General features: G+C 43.0%; 1 protein-coding gene across 1 annotated transcript in view; it reads right to left on the minus strand.

Moving 5' to 3' along the window:
- Nucleotides 1-1,255: 1,255 nt before the first annotated feature.
- LOC148046392 (regenerating islet-derived protein 4-like) overlaps nucleotides 1,256-18,077 on the minus strand; it is a 59,097-nt gene continuing 42,275 nt past the window's right edge. Inside the window, exons 3-5 of the mRNA XM_087714714.1 lie at nucleotides 12,486-12,626; nucleotides 2,856-2,958; nucleotides 1,256-1,385 (exon numbers count right to left, since the gene is read on the minus strand). Coding sequence (XP_087570840.1) covers nucleotides 1,318-1,385; nucleotides 2,856-2,958; nucleotides 12,486-12,626 — 312 coding nt within the window. The 3' untranslated portion in view covers nucleotides 1,256-1,317. The remainder of the gene's footprint in view (nucleotides 1,386-2,855; nucleotides 2,959-12,485; nucleotides 12,627-18,077) is intronic.

The following is an 18,077-nucleotide window of genomic DNA, read 5'->3' on the forward strand; positions in this document are numbered from 1 at the left end:
TCGCACATATTCAGGAGAACCAGTTGGTAACTTTCCAGGCAGCTCAGAGAACTGGTTGTTGGAAGAAATCTCCTTTTGTTTTTCCCACTTTACAGGGCTAATCCTGTAAGGAAGGCAGGAAGGAAACATTGTGGTGTTGTTTCTAGCCTCATCTTTGTTGACCTGCTTACAGAAACTGTCTCTCCGGTTAACCCTGCATTGTAACAGCTAAAGCGAAGCACCCATCGATGGGAGTGACGTTGAGTTGGCCACACCCACCCAGTCACGTGGCCACTGAGCCCCGCCTACATAGCTGGCCATTAGGGCAGAGAACCGGTTGTTAAATTATTTGAATCCCACCACTGTTTCTCTGAATCCTGGTGCAAGTGTGTGTGTGTGTGTGTGTGTGTGTGTGTGTGTGTGTGTGTGTGTTTGAGAGGGGGGAAGGAGTGAGAGAGGGAGGAAGGAAGGGAAGGGAGAAGAAAAAGAAAGAAGGAAACTTATTTAGCCAATAATTTTAGGAAAACAAATGCGGTCGCTTTAAATGGGAACTGAGCATGCCTAGCTGTGGAATTCTGTGAGTTGAAGTCCACAAGTCTAAAAAAAAAATGCTGCCTCACCAGCATAAACCTCACCGCACGTCACTGGACTGTGTGTGTAAGACAGATGCCACAAAAGAATACATAATCAAAACTTTTCTTGATATATATCAAGACAAGTTTCGATTATGTATTCTTTTGTGGCATCTCACTTTCCATGTGTGTTATTTGTGTATGTGTATAAAATCACATTTTAAGAACTGACTCAAAACAGAAAGCAAGCAAGAACCGCTGCATGTAAAATATTCTGCTTCTATCCTTCAGCTTGAGCATTGCAGGAATTGATTATGTTGGGAAGGAAATAAGTGAAATGATTCAGAGAAATGTTCAGATCCGTGTCATATAAATTATTTTGTTCCTTAATTATCCCATTAACTGATACCACCCCCACCCTATAAGGAGTTTGAGAAACATGTTTGGATGCTGAAGATTCAAAGAAAGTTTCAACATAACTGAGTATTTTATTATTTTAATTATTAGGAATCTTTCCCAAATAATCTGAGGTGTAAGTAACTGTCAGCAAAGAACATAGAACTGCCTTTCCAGAGTTTCCTGCTAAAATTTCTGATGCAAACACAAAACAGAAAATCTTAATACCAGATACTATGAGTTATATTGAGGATGATCTGTATGAATCGTGTCTAAAGAATGTCTCTTCAAAAATGAGGGCCTGAGATTCTGTTCTTCTTTGAATCCAATTCATGCAAACCTCTCACCCTTTGGAATCAGGGTCTCTTCCCTACAATTCATGCTTGCAGATGTAGGCATTCAGTTTGTGACATGCAGTGTTGTTCCATTTAGTGAAATCTATGAGGAATGAAAACAAGCAGTGATTAAAGAATGGGATATTTTCAGCCAGCCAGCCAGTCTTTGGGATTCAACAAAGCACAGCATGATTAGCCCAAAATGGACAGAAATTCCCACAAAAACCAAAACAGACTCTACCTCTGTAGTTTCTAATCTTTTGTAAACACAGTTGGACAAAACTTTGCAGATCATATAGTCCAGGACAGAGGTGGGTTCCTACCGCTTCGGATCAATTCGATCAAGTAGGTAGTAACTCGGCCTGCCACACCCCCAAACTGGTTCTCTCGGCGGTGCTGTAGGCCCCGCCATCTTGTTTTTTGCTTCTGCACATGCACAGAAGCATTTTTAGTACTGTGCATGTGCCCATAGAGTGCATCAAGCGGGCATATGTGCGAAGCGCGTCCCTGAGCAAACTGGCAGTAGCAGCAGCCAGAACCCATCCCTGTCCAGGGGTATCAAACTCAATTTCATTGAGGGCTGCATCAGGGCTGTGGTTGACCTCGAGGGGCTGGGTGGGTATGGCCGACTGGGTGGGTACGGCCAACTGGGTGGGAGTGGCCAGTTTGACACCACTCACTGATGGTGGTTGACTGGGCAGACGTGGACAACTGGGTGGGCATGGCCAGCTTGATGCCACTTCCCAAACTGCTGGCATGCTTCCTGTTTGCACTGGATAGACAGGGACGAAGCTATGCTGGCCCAGTATTTCCTCTTCGCATTGGATACACCTGGCCAAAGCGATGTGGGTCAGTCCCTTACATTTTCCAGGATGGCCTCGCAGGCCGAATCCAACCATATCACAGGCAGATCCAGCCCATGGGCTTTGTGTTCAATGCCCCTGATCTAGTCCAACACCCTGCCCAAGCACAAGGCCCTAAACCATTCTGGATAGAGGGCTGTCCAAACTCTTCTTAAGAAACTCCAGTATTATTGCACCTACAACTTCTGAAAACATGCCATTCCACTGATTCATTTGTTCTCACTCCAGGAAATTTCTCCTTAATTCTTGATTAGATCTTTCTTTTCATCTATTACTTCCTGTCTTGCCCTCTGGTGCTTTAGAAAGTAGGCTGTCCCATTCTTTGTGACAGCTTCTCAAATATTGGAAGACTGCTATCATGTCACCCCTAGTCCTCTTCGTTATTTAAACAGTCATAACTTAGCATCAGCATCTCAGCAAACCGATGATTGACAGTCTGCAGATCAGGCTGAATGTTGGGAATAGAGATTTAGACCTGTTTCTGTCTTATTTTCCCTGAAGATTTTTCTGCTGGGACTGGTGTACACGTATTCCAAGAACAGGTGTTCGCCACCACACAGGTGATTCAGGTGAGGGCAAGGAATGTTACTGAACAGGAGAGTGTTGCCTGCTGGCAATATGTTGAAAATGTTCACCTTTACGATCTCTGATGGGTGCTTCTTCATATTGATGAAAGTTCTCTCTTGAAACATTGGCTCCATGTACGGGACGGACCAACTCAACACAATATTCCTTGGTCCTCAAGTTGGGTTTTCCCAACATCCATGCCTTGTAGTTGTAGGTGGATTCATCGGACCATCTCCATTTTCCATTCTGCGCAGTGAAAAAAGCAAAATGCAACAGGTTCAAACCTGAATAAAGCTTTGGTTCCACATTGGTCTCCAGGGGCTTTGAAATAAAAGTTGAAAAAACCAAGAAAAGAGGGGAAGAAATAGGGAGATTTCCAAAAGGCTAGTTGACTTTCTTTGTTTTTTTTTCTTCCTTGAAGATGTTTTGCTTCTCATCCAAGAAACTTCTTTAGTTCAGTCAGAACTACAGTCAGAAGCTTCTTGGATGAGAAGCAAAATCCCTTCAAGGAAAAGCAAAGATAATCCACTTACCTTTTGAAAAAAAGCACCTTTGGGACAACCATGACCCAGATGAGAATCTCCATAGGAGATCCCTATGAAAAGGCAACTGAAAGAAAACAGAAAACTAAAGGAAAATGAGAACCTAGAAAAGCCAATTCTTATGATTTGGATTCCAGACTGCTTGGCAATCAAAGCCTTAACTCTGGAATTACACTTAGGATCAAGAGAGTAAAGAAAGGGACAGCCATCTTGCAGGCCTTACATTGTGTTACCATTGACTAACCCAGTTTATTTATTTATTTTATTTCTACCTGCCTTTATTATTATTTTTAAATAACCCAAGGCAAGGCAGTGAACATATCCAACACATCTTCCTCCTATTTTCTCCACAACAATTGGGCTGAGAGGGAGTGACTGGGCTAAATTATCCAGCTGGCTTTCATGGCTAAGGCAGGACTTGAACTCATGGCCTTCTGCTTTCTAGCTTGTTGCTTTAACACTAGACCAAACTGGCTCTTCACTTGACAAAATGCCAAAGTGTCAAGTATAGCTTTCGAGTATACAAGATTCCTTATATCCAGGGGAGGGATTCAGCCACTTTTGCGTCGGTTTGGGCGAACCAGATGTTAATTTTGCATCCAGTTCGCCAAACCAGTTGTTGTAAAGACTGGCTCCTCCCCCCCGCACCATCCTCCAAGAATCTCCACATGGCCCGTTCATCACGCACTTTCAGGGCCTACGCGGAACCTCTGGGAGGGCAAAAACCGGACCTCCTTGAAATCTGAAAGCGGCCCTGTTTCCAGCTTCCGGAGGGTCTCTGGAGCCCGGGAGACTGTTTTCACCCTCTTGAAGGCTCGGGGAAGCTTCTGGAGCCTCAAGAGGGTGAAAAACAGGCCTACTTGAAGTTCCAGAAGTCCAAAAATTGGGTCCATTTCTGGCTTCAGGAGGGTGTCGGGAGCCTTGGTGAGGCCATTTTCACCCTCCAGGAGGCTTAGGAAAAGCCTCCAAAGCCTGGAGCGGGTGAAAATTTACCCCTCACTGCCATCGTGCAGGACAGGAGGGCAAGTAGGCCACACCGACCATGGCTACACCCACCCAACAACCAGGCAGAGAACCAGTTGCTAACATTTTTTTTATCTCACCCCTGTTTATATCCTCTGAGTAGCTTTGAGTTGAGTTGAGTTGAGTTTATTGGTTTTGTATGCCGCCCACTCTCGAAGGACTCCGGGCGGCTTACAATAAAAGGGGAAGGGGAATAAATAAGACAATACAAAATTTAAAAATACAACAACATTCACAATTGAAGTGGGGCTGGATACTTCAACAGCCCCAGGCCTGCCGGACCAGCCAGAACTTAGTAGCTGTACGGAAGGCCGGGAGGGTAGTAAGGGTCCGGATCTCAATGGGGAGGTCGTTCCAGAGGGCCGGAGCTGCAACAGAGAAGACCCTCCCCAGGGGGGTCGTCAGCTGTCATTGGCTGGCAGATGGAATCCGGAGGAGGCCAAGTCTGCGCGATCGAATTGGTCTTTGGGAGGTAATTGGCAGGAGGCGGTCTCTCAGGTACCCTGGTCCGATGCCATGCAGGGCTTTAAAAGTAACACATCACATTTGTCCAATTTAAATTCCCTGCACAATCCTTCCTCAGGTAGAGATTGCAACTGGCAACTAGAGGACACCAGAAAATGAAAGATTGTCTTGGCTATCAAAATGAACCAAGAGAGGGGAAAACTCAGCAATATTTCTGGAGAATAAATATCTTCTCTGAAGGATGAGTTTTGTTCCCACGTTTGAAGCCCCATTGAAAGTTTGATCAATTATAAGTCAATTTTAAGTCTCCCAGAGACGCACAGATGGCCCAGGATACTACAAAAAATATTTATGGAGGATTGGAAGATTATATAATCCACATGGTTTTGGATTTCTGTAGATTTCATTCTCAATACATCCCTACAGCTTGTGGAAAATGACCCAAGATGGTTTTATCTCTTGCAGGAAAATAAAGAGATAGAAATTCTGTGCATCCCTTTCACCAGGAAAATAATTACCCGGGTATGCTAATTTTACATAAATAACAAGGTGGATTGAAGCTAATGTCTCCAAGAAGAAAGAGAGTAGGCCATAGGAGGAAAGAGGCTATCTGGAACAATTACTCTGATACAGTACATGCTTTGAAGTGAAAAAGCAAACCGAAAATAATGCTAAGCTAACAGTGTGTGGCAGCAGCCAAATAAGCCAATGCAATCCTAGGGTGCATGAATAGAAGGATAGAATAAAGATCACATAAAGCTCTAGTGCCACTATACAAAGCCTTAGTAAGACCACACTGGGAATACTGCATCCATATATTCACAATATAAAAAAGATGTGGAGACTCTGGAAAGAGTGCAGAGAAGAGCAACAAGAATAATTAGGGAGCTGGGGGAGCTAAAAGCTATAAAGAATGGTTACCAGAACTGGATATGTTCAGTCTAATGAAGAAAACTAGGGGAGAGATGATAACAGTATTCCAATATTTGAGGGGCTCCTAAAAAGATGAGGAGGTCAAACTATTTTCCAAAGCACCACAAGGCAAGGCAAGAAGCAATGGATGGAAACTAAGCGAGGAGAGAAGCAACCTAGAACTAAGGAGACACTTCCTAATGATAATCAACCCATGGAACAACTTGCCTTCAGAACCTATGGGTGCTTCATCACTGGAGGCTTTCAGAAAGACACTGGGCAACCATTTATCTGAAATGATATAGGGCAGTTATGGCGAACCTTTTCGGCACCAAATGCTGAAAAGGGAGCACTCACACACACACTCACACACATGCTCATTGGGGACGCAACCCGGAAAAGGAGCTTCCCAGGAGGCTGAACTTCCAGTTTCCAGTGCGCACGAATGTGTGATGATCAGCTGGTAAAAGACCAGCTCTTTGGTTTCCGGCACTGCCGTATATGCAAAGGCCAGCTGATCATTGCATGCACATGTGCACCAGAAGTTTGAAAGAGGAACAAGTGATGCCACGCATGTCAGGTGACATGGTTTTGCATGCCACTTTGGCCACGTGTGCCATAGGTTCACCATCATGGATATAATGATGCAGGCGGTTGGACTAAAAGACCTCCAAGGTCCCTTACAGCTCTATTATTCTATGTCCTGAGAAGAGGGAATGCTTACGTAGAGAGCATGAGGAATAGATAGACACAGACCTGGACACAGAGAACAACACTGATGAGAAGAATGAAGAGGCTTGCCAGCAGCGCGAGCATCAAAACAAGTGATGGGCGACTCAGCTGCAGGGAATGAAGAGTTGTCCCAAATCATATAAATCTTCCATCCATGTTTTGGAGGCAAAGGTAGCCCAAGGAGCCAAACAGCAGGATGACAATACAGAGGCCAACAAGCAATTTCAAGGCTGTGCTGAGAAGAAGATGAAGGAACTTAGCCTGTAAGTGGAAGATGAAAGTCGTAATAACGATAGCAACATGGCTGCCATGGAACTTCCAAGATGAAATGGTTTTGGAATTGGGAAAGGATCAAGAAAAGGCCCAGTTCAGGAGGGGAAGAAGGCGGGGCTTAGCAGTGAGAAGACGGAGTTTCAGGCTATTCCTGAAATTCCTCTATTCCGAAGGATTTTTGGACGGGTTCTTTGAACCCTAGCTGTCCCAGAGACGACAGTGAAAGGTGAGGGGAGAGCCAGTGACCTCAGAGACGTTCACAAAGTCTCGGGGGGGGTGGGGGTATTAACCCCTCTTGCCAATTCCTTTCTGGATTAGCTGCGTGCTAATTGAAGCTGCAGGTTGCCCCTAAGAATGGCAGAAGTGATGTCATCTGGTAAGCTGATTTTATTATTCAAGAGAGACTGTCCGCACTAAAAGCTTAAGCTAATTGAAACCAAACAATAGAAGAATCTAGCGGCGAATTGGTTTTTTTTAAATGGATTTATGGCTGGTGGCTACTTTATTTCTTAAACGCTTCAAGGAACTCTTCGACACCCCCCCCTCCTTGACTCTTTTTAAGTGGATCGTAAAGTTTACTTTCTACTAATTAGCCCTTCACGATCTGACATTTTTATTACTTGGCTGTGTTTACGATCAGATAAGATTGCACAGCTTCCAGCGTGTTTTTACTTGCAATTTCACTACGACACATCATGGCGTCTGAAAATACTTCTAAGGTCTCACTCCAGATTCTTTTCTCCGCATGTCGAGAGCTTTTTGACTCCTTTCAGAGACTGGAAAGAAAATTGGATCATCTGATTTTAAAATATGAAGGAAAAACTGAGATCGTTGAATGTTTGAAGGTTCCTGAAATACAAATGGAAAATGTGAAAAATGGCATTTGGTCTATCTCAGAGGAAGAAAGGAGGGGGGGAGCTATAAAGAAGATTCATTTAAAGAGACAGAGTGCAGGAGAAATGAAAATTCCACCCTTGAGAATTAAAGTCAATTTGAAAAGTTTTACAAGCCCGGGACAACATTATTATTTCATCACTGACATTCAGAGCCAAAAGGTGCGAAGATATCTTTGTCTGGACTTGCTTATAAAAACATTTGGTAAATTTATCCAATGGATGGCAATTGGTTTGAGAAGATTTTGCTACTGGAGGGACACAGGCTGACAGATGGAAGAATATAATTTAAAATTAGCTAAATCTGATTACTTTAATTTGTAATAGATATAGCTGAATAATAACTGATATGGATAGTAATGTATATAATGTGGAATTGGCTGATAGATTGAAGAATACAATTGAAAACTAGCTAAATCTAATTGCTCTTTTTTGTAACAGATATAGCTGAATAATAATTGATATTGATAGTAACGTATATAATGTGGAGTTGATATGATAAATAACAATTGGATATGAGAAAACATTTTTGGATTATACATAAAGAGTATTAATTACAATAATTATCACTATTAAAAAAACTAAATAAAATACATACAATCAAATGTTAATCAATACTGGGAAAATGTTATGATATATGATATAATTAAATATTATGGATGTTCAGCTAAAATAGGACATGAGGATTTGATGTCAATAGAGGACTTTATAAGTAAGTAAATGAAATGTCAGCGTGTGTTATGGATTAATTCTTTGGCATAGCTAAGGATGAAGGATGTTTAAATAACTATAGGTAATTAAAAATGGAGGTATAATGATGTTAATATGGTAAACATTTGAGTTAAGATATTTGAATTAATATGAGTTAATGGAAGAGAAGCACCAAAGCATGTTGTAACCAGTTGATATACTTCTTCTTTTTTATAATAGATACCTGTGGTTTTTTTTCCCCTGCCTTTGTCGTTTTTGTCTTCTTTTTTTGTTTTACTTTTTTTTTGCTTTTTCTTTTTGATCTTTTCTTTTCCCACTGGTGTGGGCATGTATTGTTCAAGATTATTACTTTTATTAATATCTTTAAATAATAATTACAGTCAAATGAAAATGGATATATAATAATACTTGAGTTAATATGAGTTATGTTTGTTGACCGTGGTGGAGATGTACCAAAGTTTATCTGTAATCAATTGATACATTTTCTACAGATGTAAAGAAAGATGCTGTACCTGTTTCAAATTAAAATTAAAAAAACATTTATTAAAAAAAAAAAGATTAAAAAAAAAAGAAAGAAAAGAAAAGGCCCAGTTCAGCTGAGCTTCCCTGGAGGATCCAGAGCGCGAAAATTGGCCTTACAGGCAAACTGGAAGTCACTGTTCCTGAACTTTCGGGTTGTCCGTAGGACCATTTTTCGCACTCCGGAGGCTTCAGGGAAGCCTTCTGAAGGCTCCGGAGGGTGAAAAACAGCCTTATGGGCAAACCGGAAGTCACATTCCCAAACTTCCGGTTTGCTCATTGGGTGGTTTTTTTGCCATCCAGAGGCTTCAGCGAAAAACAGCCAAAAAAGAAGGCCAAAGTCAGCTGGCCAATGTGTGCATGTGCTCTGGAACTGACAGGGCAACACCTGGTGTGCCCTAACAAATGGCTCCATGTGCCACCTGTAGCACTCATGCCATAGGTTAGGTTAGGTTTATTGGTTCTGTATGCCACCCAATCCCGAAGGACTCCGGGCGGCTCACAATAAACAGGGGGGGAATAAATAAGACAATACAAACAATGTTAAAAATCCACAACAGTCACAATTGAAACGGGGGTGGGTACTTCAACAACCCCCAGCCTGCCAGAACAGCCAGGACTTAGTAGCTTTACGGAAGGTCGGGAGGGTAGTAAGGGTCCGGATCTCCACGGGGAGGTCGTTCCAGAGGGCTGGAGCAGCAACAGAGAATGCTCTCCCCCGGGGGGTCTCCAGCTGGCATTGGCGGGCAGATCGAACCCGGAGAAGGCCAAGCCTGTGCGATCGAATTGGTCTTTGGGAGGTAATTGGCACTATCATATACCTGCACTATACCTTTTTGGACAAATGGTTATTCAGTCCTTTCTTAAAAACCTTCAGTGTTAGAACACCCACAACTTCTGGAGGCAAGGCTGTATAGGGAAAAGTCATCATACCAGCCATAAAACATTACATTGGAAAAATAAGTTCCAAACACACGAAGGCTGAGAATATTCTGGGGGGGGAAAAGGATCCCGCGGTTTTGATAGAGCACTTTTTGCTTGGACAGAAGCTTGGAAAATATCAGGCAATTTTAGTGAATAACCCCAAAAAAAAGTTTCATAGAAAATGCTTCAAATAAGTACACACTTTTTCTGAATTATTTACAAATCATGCAGCATCACCCTAAACATGTTTCAAGAAAGGTCTGGGCAAGATGCATTGATAGCCTGCATTTCTGTACAGAAATTTTAAAACTATTTGCAAATTGATTCCAAAAAGGACAGAATATATTTGAAGAACTGTATGATTGGGACTGAGAGAACTACATAAAGTTTGTTTCTAAGAACCGAAAACCAGAAATGCATTGGGGGGGAGGGGAAATGGAGAGAAAAGATGAGGTATCACTAGATGAAATAAGAGGAAGGAATATTCAGAAAAACCATGCTGTAACAAACAGAAAAAGAGACTTCTGAATTATCATGAATATATTCTATCCTTCATTGGTGGAATTCTCAAAATTTTCCACAATCCCTCAGTCTAGGTCATAAAGGTTTTTGTGGTTTACTGTCTGTCAGAGTCATTCACAGCCCATAATGATTCACAAACAGTCTGAAAGATGTCTGCCACAGTCTTTTAGAGTAATGCTGATAAGCACCCATCTCTTATCTCCCGCCCAATGGAGCACAGAGTCAAACGGAGCTTCTCAGAGTTTGAACCGAGGAGAATGAACAAAATTACTTCCTGCAAAGGCTCACATCCATTTGCCCTTCTTTTATATCTTATGTGAGGGGCCAATCATCTCCAAGTCTTACTCCTGAGTTGCCCTTTTTGCCTTAATTGTTGTTGCCTTCCGGAAGTTCTGCGCATGCGCACAGTGGGAACAGGCTCACACTGTTCTTCTGCCTCACTGATATCAGACTCCGGAGGCTCCGGGAGCAGCACAAAACTACCAGAAGGCTCTGGCCTCCTCTCTGCCTCCGATGCAGAGCCCTCATCCGAGCCTTCCCCGGACTCCAAGACTGGCCCATGTTCCTCCACAACCTCCTCACTGTCTGAGTCTGCGGCCAGCTCTGCAGGCCGCCGGCAGACCACAACAATAGGAACCGGTCATAGGGATATTCTTTATTGGCCAAGTGAGGACACACAATAATTTGTCTCCTGTGCATACACTCTCGGTTTATATACAAGCAACAAAGTGATGAGCCATAGATCATAAATTATAAGATACAATCATAAATACAAAAAAACAAATGATAAGATACCAATAGGAGAAGATAGCAGGAGAGATGAGGAGGAGAAAATAAAAAAGAGAATATGAGAAGGACAATAGGAATACAGCCTTCTGTATGGGTATTGGGTAAATATCTTTAGGTATAAGATAATGCTGTGGGAATTAGGTATTTAGTGTATTTTTGTCTCTAGTTGTTTTGGTGTATAATGCAGAGGTGGTATTCAGCCAGTTCTGACAGGTTCTGAAGAACCGGTAGTGGAAATTTTTAATAGTTTGAAGAACCAGCAAATAAGACCCCGCAGCCTCCCTGTCTCCCAGCCTCTGAGGTGGCGCAGTGGTTAAATGCAGCACTGCAGGCTACTGCTAGATCAGCAGGTCAGCGGTTCAAATCCCACCGGCTCAGGGTTGACTCAGCCTTCCATCCTTCCGAGGTGGGTAAAATGAGGACCCAGATTGTTGGGGGCAATATGCTGACTCTCTGTAAACCGCTTAGAGAGGCCTGAAAGGCCTATGAAGCGGTATATAAGTCTACTGCTATTGCTATTTCTTTTGTTGCCCTGAACAGGAGAATGGAACTGGAAAGCAAGTTAGTGGGGTGGGGAGGGAATGGGGATTTTTCAAGATCCTTCCCCTGCCACGCCCACAAAGCCACACCCACAAAGCCATGCCACGGCCACAGAACCAGTAATAAAATTTTTGAATCCCACCATTGGCGCAAAGTCCTATAACAGCATCCTGACGGGAGAAGTTGGAAAAGTTTTTGTCCAGGATATGAAGGGTCTGTAGATATTTTCTTTGCCCTTTTTCTGGCTTATACAGGCTTTCTATGGAAAGCAGGCTGGTTGCAATTGTTTTTTTTTCCTGCAGTCCTAACTATCCATTGAAGTCTGTACCTGTCCAGTTTGGTTACTGTGCCAAAACAGACAGCTTTTGAAGTATGAATGACAGACTCAAGAGCCGAGGTGGCACAGTGGTTAAATGCAGCACTGCAGGCTACTTCAGCTGACTGCAGTTCTGCAGTTCGGCTGTTCAAATCTCACCGGCTCAGGGTTGACTCAGCCTTCCATCCTTCCGAGGTGGGTAAAATGAGGACCCGGATTGTTGTTGGGGGCAATATGCTGACTCTGAGAGAGGGCTGAAAGCCCTATGAAGCCGTATGTAAGTCTAACTGCTATTGCTATTGCTATTTTCTACATAGGATTAGAGAATGTCTCTCATCTCTCAGAAAGTGGTGTTTCTGGCCAACATTGTCAGACCTGATTGATCCTAGGCTGCCAATAGGGAATAGGGCTATAGGGCTAATATAGGGCTATAGACTAGATTGCTATATACTACAGATATTTTCACATTACCAAGAAAGTTGCATTGATTGGATTCCATGGAATAATGAACTCAACTCAGAGGAGACTACTTTTAATTACATGTCATGCAACGTGTAAAGTATTAGAAGACATGGGTTTGAGCAGAACAATACAGAGCTTCTAGTTACTTACGTGTCTAATGTCATGCAATCCAATCCATACCTTGCTGGGTTTAGTTTGGTAGGACATGATGTGATTAGCCACTACGAGAGTCTCTGCAAGAGTGAGAATGGATGCCAAATGGGTCCCACGGTGATAACTCTGGCACTCAATCTGGACAACACAAAGAAAAAAAGATGTCTTTGAGTGGTACTGTCTCTTTCTTCTTCATCTGGCTAGCTAGTGGCATGGTCAGGATCAATGCAACATGGACAAGAGACATAAAGTGACACTAGAACTACATGGAATTATGATGTTTTGATTCCAATATCCCTCCTGAGCTGGAAGACAATGCCACTTTGCCTCAGATTAAGCTGTTGAGTTTATCCAGCCCTTTCTACTTTCCCACCTTCTAGTCTTAAGTTTCATATATTCATGAATAGTCATATCTGGTAGAAGACCAAACTAACATTAGGCATAGTTGGGTAACTGCCTGAGGTGAAGCTAACTGGAAGGTAAAATTCACTGGATTTTTTTCTAGAAAAGAGAGATAGAAGAGTTTCTATCTTACTGACGTAGTATCAGATAGAAGTAACCAGGATCAGGCGTCAGGTTCAAGGCACTAAATGTTTATTACATGTAAACTTATATACAATTATCTGGTCTACTAATGGTAAAGCAAATTGGTAATAGATAAGAATCAATGGAATTCATAGGAGGGCTGGACTTGGATCTCTTATGACTGTGTCAGGATTCCAAACTAATGACATATTGGACTCCCCCTTCAGGTCATCTCCTAGATCCAGTCATCCAGCCATAATAAGGTTTACTTGTGGTTAACCTCAACACTTTCCTGCATCCTGCAATGTTTTTTATGTTGTGAGCTACTCAGAATTGTTGGATGGGCAGCAAATAAATTTTATTAAAAAAATAATTAAAAATTTAGCAGGAACTGGATATTGACTTTAAACATGAAGCGAAATTATGCAACTATAATTAAACAAGGTATTATTAAACAAGGGAGAGAAGGAGATAGGAGAGGAAAAGCTTCTGTGGGGCAAGCAGAGGAATCCATGAAGGAGCAGAGGTGGCGGAAGGAGAGCATTTTTTTCCGAAAATGTAAATAAATAGAAAAACACATTTGCTTGCAGTGTATGAGCTGATCTAATCCAATTTAGGATAAATTATGCATTGTGTCATCAGTGAACAACTGGATGGGGTAATTCCAAAAGTCCTTGGAAAAGGTTCTACTTTTTAAAAACATTAATGTTTTGGGGGAGTTGATCAAAAACAACCAATCAATTTACTGCCAGTCTTACTGGAAGGCTGGTTAACATGAGCAGGTCAAACATTGGCAATGAATTAGTTGACTTAGAGAAAAAACAAACAAACCCTTTTGAAACCTGTCTTCCACTGTTAAGTTAACAAAAATGATTGGAAACTCACCATTTCTGTTGACGTATGGGGCCATATTTATTATCTGGGCTTATAAGAGTATGAGATCTTCTCTTTCCAGATGGTGAAGTGTCCATCATAGGAGCACGCTAACAATGTACTTCTGAGAAGGTTCTAGAATGGATGCTAGGATATCATAGATATCATAGGACAGTGATGGCTAACCTTTTTGTCATTGCATGCCAACAGTGTGCACCCATGCGCCTGCACCCATAATGTAATGTGTGTCCTACACCCCCTGCTGCCATGTGCCCCACCCCCCTGGGCATGCACACGCAAAAATCCCCACACCCTGTTTTGGGCCTAGGCCTCCCTGCAGCCTCCTGGGAGCACAAATGGGCCATCGGGAGTGCCACACACCCCTGTGCCCCATTTTGGGCCTAGTAGGTGTCCCTGCAGCCTCCTGGGAGTAAAAACATGCCATGGGGGAGCGCTGCACTCCCCGTGTTCCCCCTTCCTGCGTGCGCATCTCCAGCATGTGTCCCGTCACCGTCCCCTTGCATGCGTGGCAGAGACTTAAAAATCAGTTGGCGGGCGGGAGGCATGCGCACATGCCTGGTAGATCTGAGCTGAGGCAATGGCTTGTGTGCCCGCAGATACAGATCTACAGTCATGGGCCAACCTGACTCATATCATCTGCATGAAGATTAGCAGTGCAATAATTGGTGGTGGAAGGTTGATGTTTTTAGTGGACAAGCAGTCCTTGGAAAGTAACTCAAGGAAGGTTTTTAAGATTATGTCTATAATCGAGACTTCCTATTATCGTTGTCATTCGTAACAGTTGTAATGCAGGTCAGCAACATGGCCAACTGATGTTACCGCCTCTTTTGCAGAGGTAATTAAGCAAATGCCACAGCTATAATGTGGCTCCATTATAGATCTCCTGTAAGGTGACCAGATTTTAACATTGGTAAAGAAGGACACCATTGACGGGGGGGAGGAGGTTCTTGATTAATTTTTTTTAAAAAAATCGAGACTTTTTAAAAACGCCGTGGGTGAAGAAGAAAAAGAGACAGAGATGCTGAAAGTTCCTAGTTTTTATGCCCTCTCTGGCCTTTGATCTTGACCTTGTATTCTTGTACTCCCATGGGGCCATGCAGGGGCAACTCTGTAAACTGAGAGTCCACGTATGGTTGAGCATTTCTTCTTCCCAGGTGCCCTGTGGTGAGATGGGTAAAGGGCTAATACTATCATACCTTAATCCCATCACCCTGGAGCTGAAAGGGGGGGAAGATCTTTGTTATGTAGAATAGGCTGGCCCAAGCTTTTTAATGGGCCATTGGCAAAGGTGGGGGCTATTAAGAGTGAGTCTGCTTCCTGCCTAAAAACATGTTTCTCCATTTCTGATCCAGGGAAATATAATATTCTGCCTTTTCAATATTTCCAGTATATTTCACTTTTCTAGGAGAAGGGTGGGTTTTAACTTCATACAGTCCCTTTGCTCAGGTTTTCTTCCCATTTTTGTTAGTATCTCCTGGGCCCAATCCTGCGTAGTGTATCCAAAACACAAATTGTGCAGACATTTACAGGTACTAATTTACCAATAAAGTGTAGGAAGTTATCACCCAGCTCTCTCCCAGAAAAAAAATGAAATATCCTAGGAAATATTGAAAAGGCAGAATATTTCTCTGGATGTGAAAAGGAAGAAACATGTTTTAAAAGACAGAATAGCTGCCTATCTTCCTTATAAGATATCTTAGCTACCTCTAGTTTGGTGGTAGTGATGGTGGTGGTGGAGAATGCATGAAAAGATAATAATGAAAGCAATTTCTCTAAACCAGGGCTTCTTAAGTCCCGTGGATTTCAATTCCCAGAATTCCTCAGCCAGCCAGCCAAGAGCCGAGAATTCTGGGAGTTGAAGTTTTTTAAGTTTGGAAAAAGTTCAGAGAAGAGCAACTAAGATGATCAAAGGCCTGGAGATTAAGCCATATGAAAATGGCTGCAGATTTTGGGTCCAGCTAGTCTAAAGAAAAGAAGAATTAAGAGTGACATAGCAGCAGTACTTCAGTATTTGAGGGGCTGCCACAAAGGAGAGGGGGGGTCAAATTATTCTCCAAAGCACCAAAGGGCAGGACAAAAAATAATGGTGGGAAACTGATCAAAGAGAGAAGCAATATGGAATTAAGGAGAAGCTTTCTAGCAGTGAGGACAATTAACCAGTGGAACAGTTTGTCTTCAGAAATCGTGGCTGCTCTATCACTGGAGGTTTTTAAGAAGAAACTGGACAGTCACTTGTCTCAGATTGTAGGGTCTCCTGCTTGAACAGGAGGCTGGACTAGAAGACCTCCAAGGTCCCTTCCAGCTCTATTCTTTTCTAACAAGTTACCTTAAGGTTGCCAAGGTTGAGAAACAGTGCTATAAACAGACACAAATTCTTTTCTTCTTGTCACTGAGAATCTGTGAGTGCATCCTTACCTTAAAATTAGGGGGAAGACTCTTTGGGGCCTCACTGCCAATATCCCTTAAACCAATGTTTCTCAATCTTGGGATGTTTAATATATGTGGACTTCAACTCCCAGAATTCCCCAGCCAGCATGCCGACTGCAGAATTCCTGGGGTTGAAGTGCCCAGTGGCTAGGGAATTCTGGGAGTTGAAATCTACGTTTTAAAGTTGTCAACGTTGTAGTGATAAATGCCTTAGACATTTATCCGAAGGGACATCTCACCTATTCATAGAACTCCCTGTTCACCTTGAACCCTTTCACTAAGTTTTCAGCTCACTGGCTTACAGTTTTTCATACCTATACCTCTGCAAACAACCATCTCAAAACATCGCTTATCAGATAACACCAACATGTTTTGAGAGCCAAGCCATCAAGAGTGATGGCTCTTTGAACTTTGCTCTCTTCCACGCCAGCTCTTTTGGCCCATTCCAACTGTTAATTCCAGCTTTTCCACTTCCTTAGCAACAGAGAAGAGGTTTGCTAGAGCAACCTCACATAAAAAGGAATTTTTGAAGAGGCCGAATTGGAGAGAGGGAGGGCAGTAAATTAAATTAATTATTATTAATTAATAATAAATAAATTAAATTAAAATAAATTAAAATAAATAAACCAGAGGTACAAGGCTTACCTTACCATTTTAACATTACCTGAAGGTGCATAATGAGACCTGTGCCAAAACACCTCAATTCCTATCGTGGGCCTTTCAAAAGGAGGGAAATCAAAATCTAATCTGCAGCCATTGCTTATATATATGTCTGTGTTGGATATGCAGGTTTCTGCAAAGCACTAGATTTAAAAAAAACAAATAAACACCCCTACCTGGAATTTGCACACTCAACTTCAAGTGGAGAAAATGTTTTGAGGTCAGCAATGAATAAAAAATGGAGTTGGGGGGTGGGGTGCTGGCGGACTGATATTATATGATCTATTTATAGCATCCTGCGCTTGCTGGAACTGCCTTTTCAGGCCTGAATTGGCCATCCCGAGCAAGCTTCGGTGGAGGGGCCAATGTTAGGCCCCCTCCCTTCTCCAATCCAACCCCCTCCCCCACAATTCAAACCTGAAAGAAACAGCCTCCCTTTCCTTGTCTGCTCATCGAATCAAAAGATCGATACCCATGAAGCTTTAACCCCCCAATCACCAAACCCCCTCCGCCCTCCTCCCTATCCACAACCCTCCCGCAGCTAGAAGAGGCCGCACGGTATTGTGACCCACCTGATAGACAAACGAACAGACATACAACCGGGAAGGGAGTGCGCAACTGCGCGCAAAAGTCTCCAGAACAACTTATCTCCTTTTGAAAAAGGCGCATTCCTGAAGCGCCGGGACCGCTCTGCTTCTCAAAGGGGCCGAGGCACCCCACACTCCTGTCTTTCCAATGTGGGGCCGTGGTGGGAATGGGAGGAAGCTTTCATTTGCAATCTCACCTCTTTCTTGGCGCTTCCAGCAACAGTGCCAGCAAAAAGGCAAAGGGGAGAAAAAAGGGAGGGGAGCCCATCCTGGGGAAAATCTTTGGACCCGCCAAGCCCAGAGAGAAGGGGAGAAAGAAAGAGAGAGAGGGAGGGAGAGAATGAGAGAAAGAAAGAGAGGGAGGGAGAGAACGAAAGGAAAGAAAGAGGGAGAAGCGGCCCAGCCCTTGACGCAGAGAGGGAGGCGCGAGGAGGAGAGGAAGGCGAGCTCCCCTCCTTGTTTGGCTTTTTCTGGCCTGACCGGATTGGGAGAGGCA

The sequence above is a fragment of the Thamnophis sirtalis genome, unplaced genomic scaffold (assembly GCF_051295495.1).
Source record: "Thamnophis sirtalis isolate CommonGarterSnake01/CBP01778 unplaced genomic scaffold, rThaSir2_p1.2 scaffold_4, whole genome shotgun sequence".
Taxonomy (NCBI): Eukaryota; Metazoa; Chordata; class Lepidosauria; order Squamata; family Natricidae; genus Thamnophis; species Thamnophis sirtalis.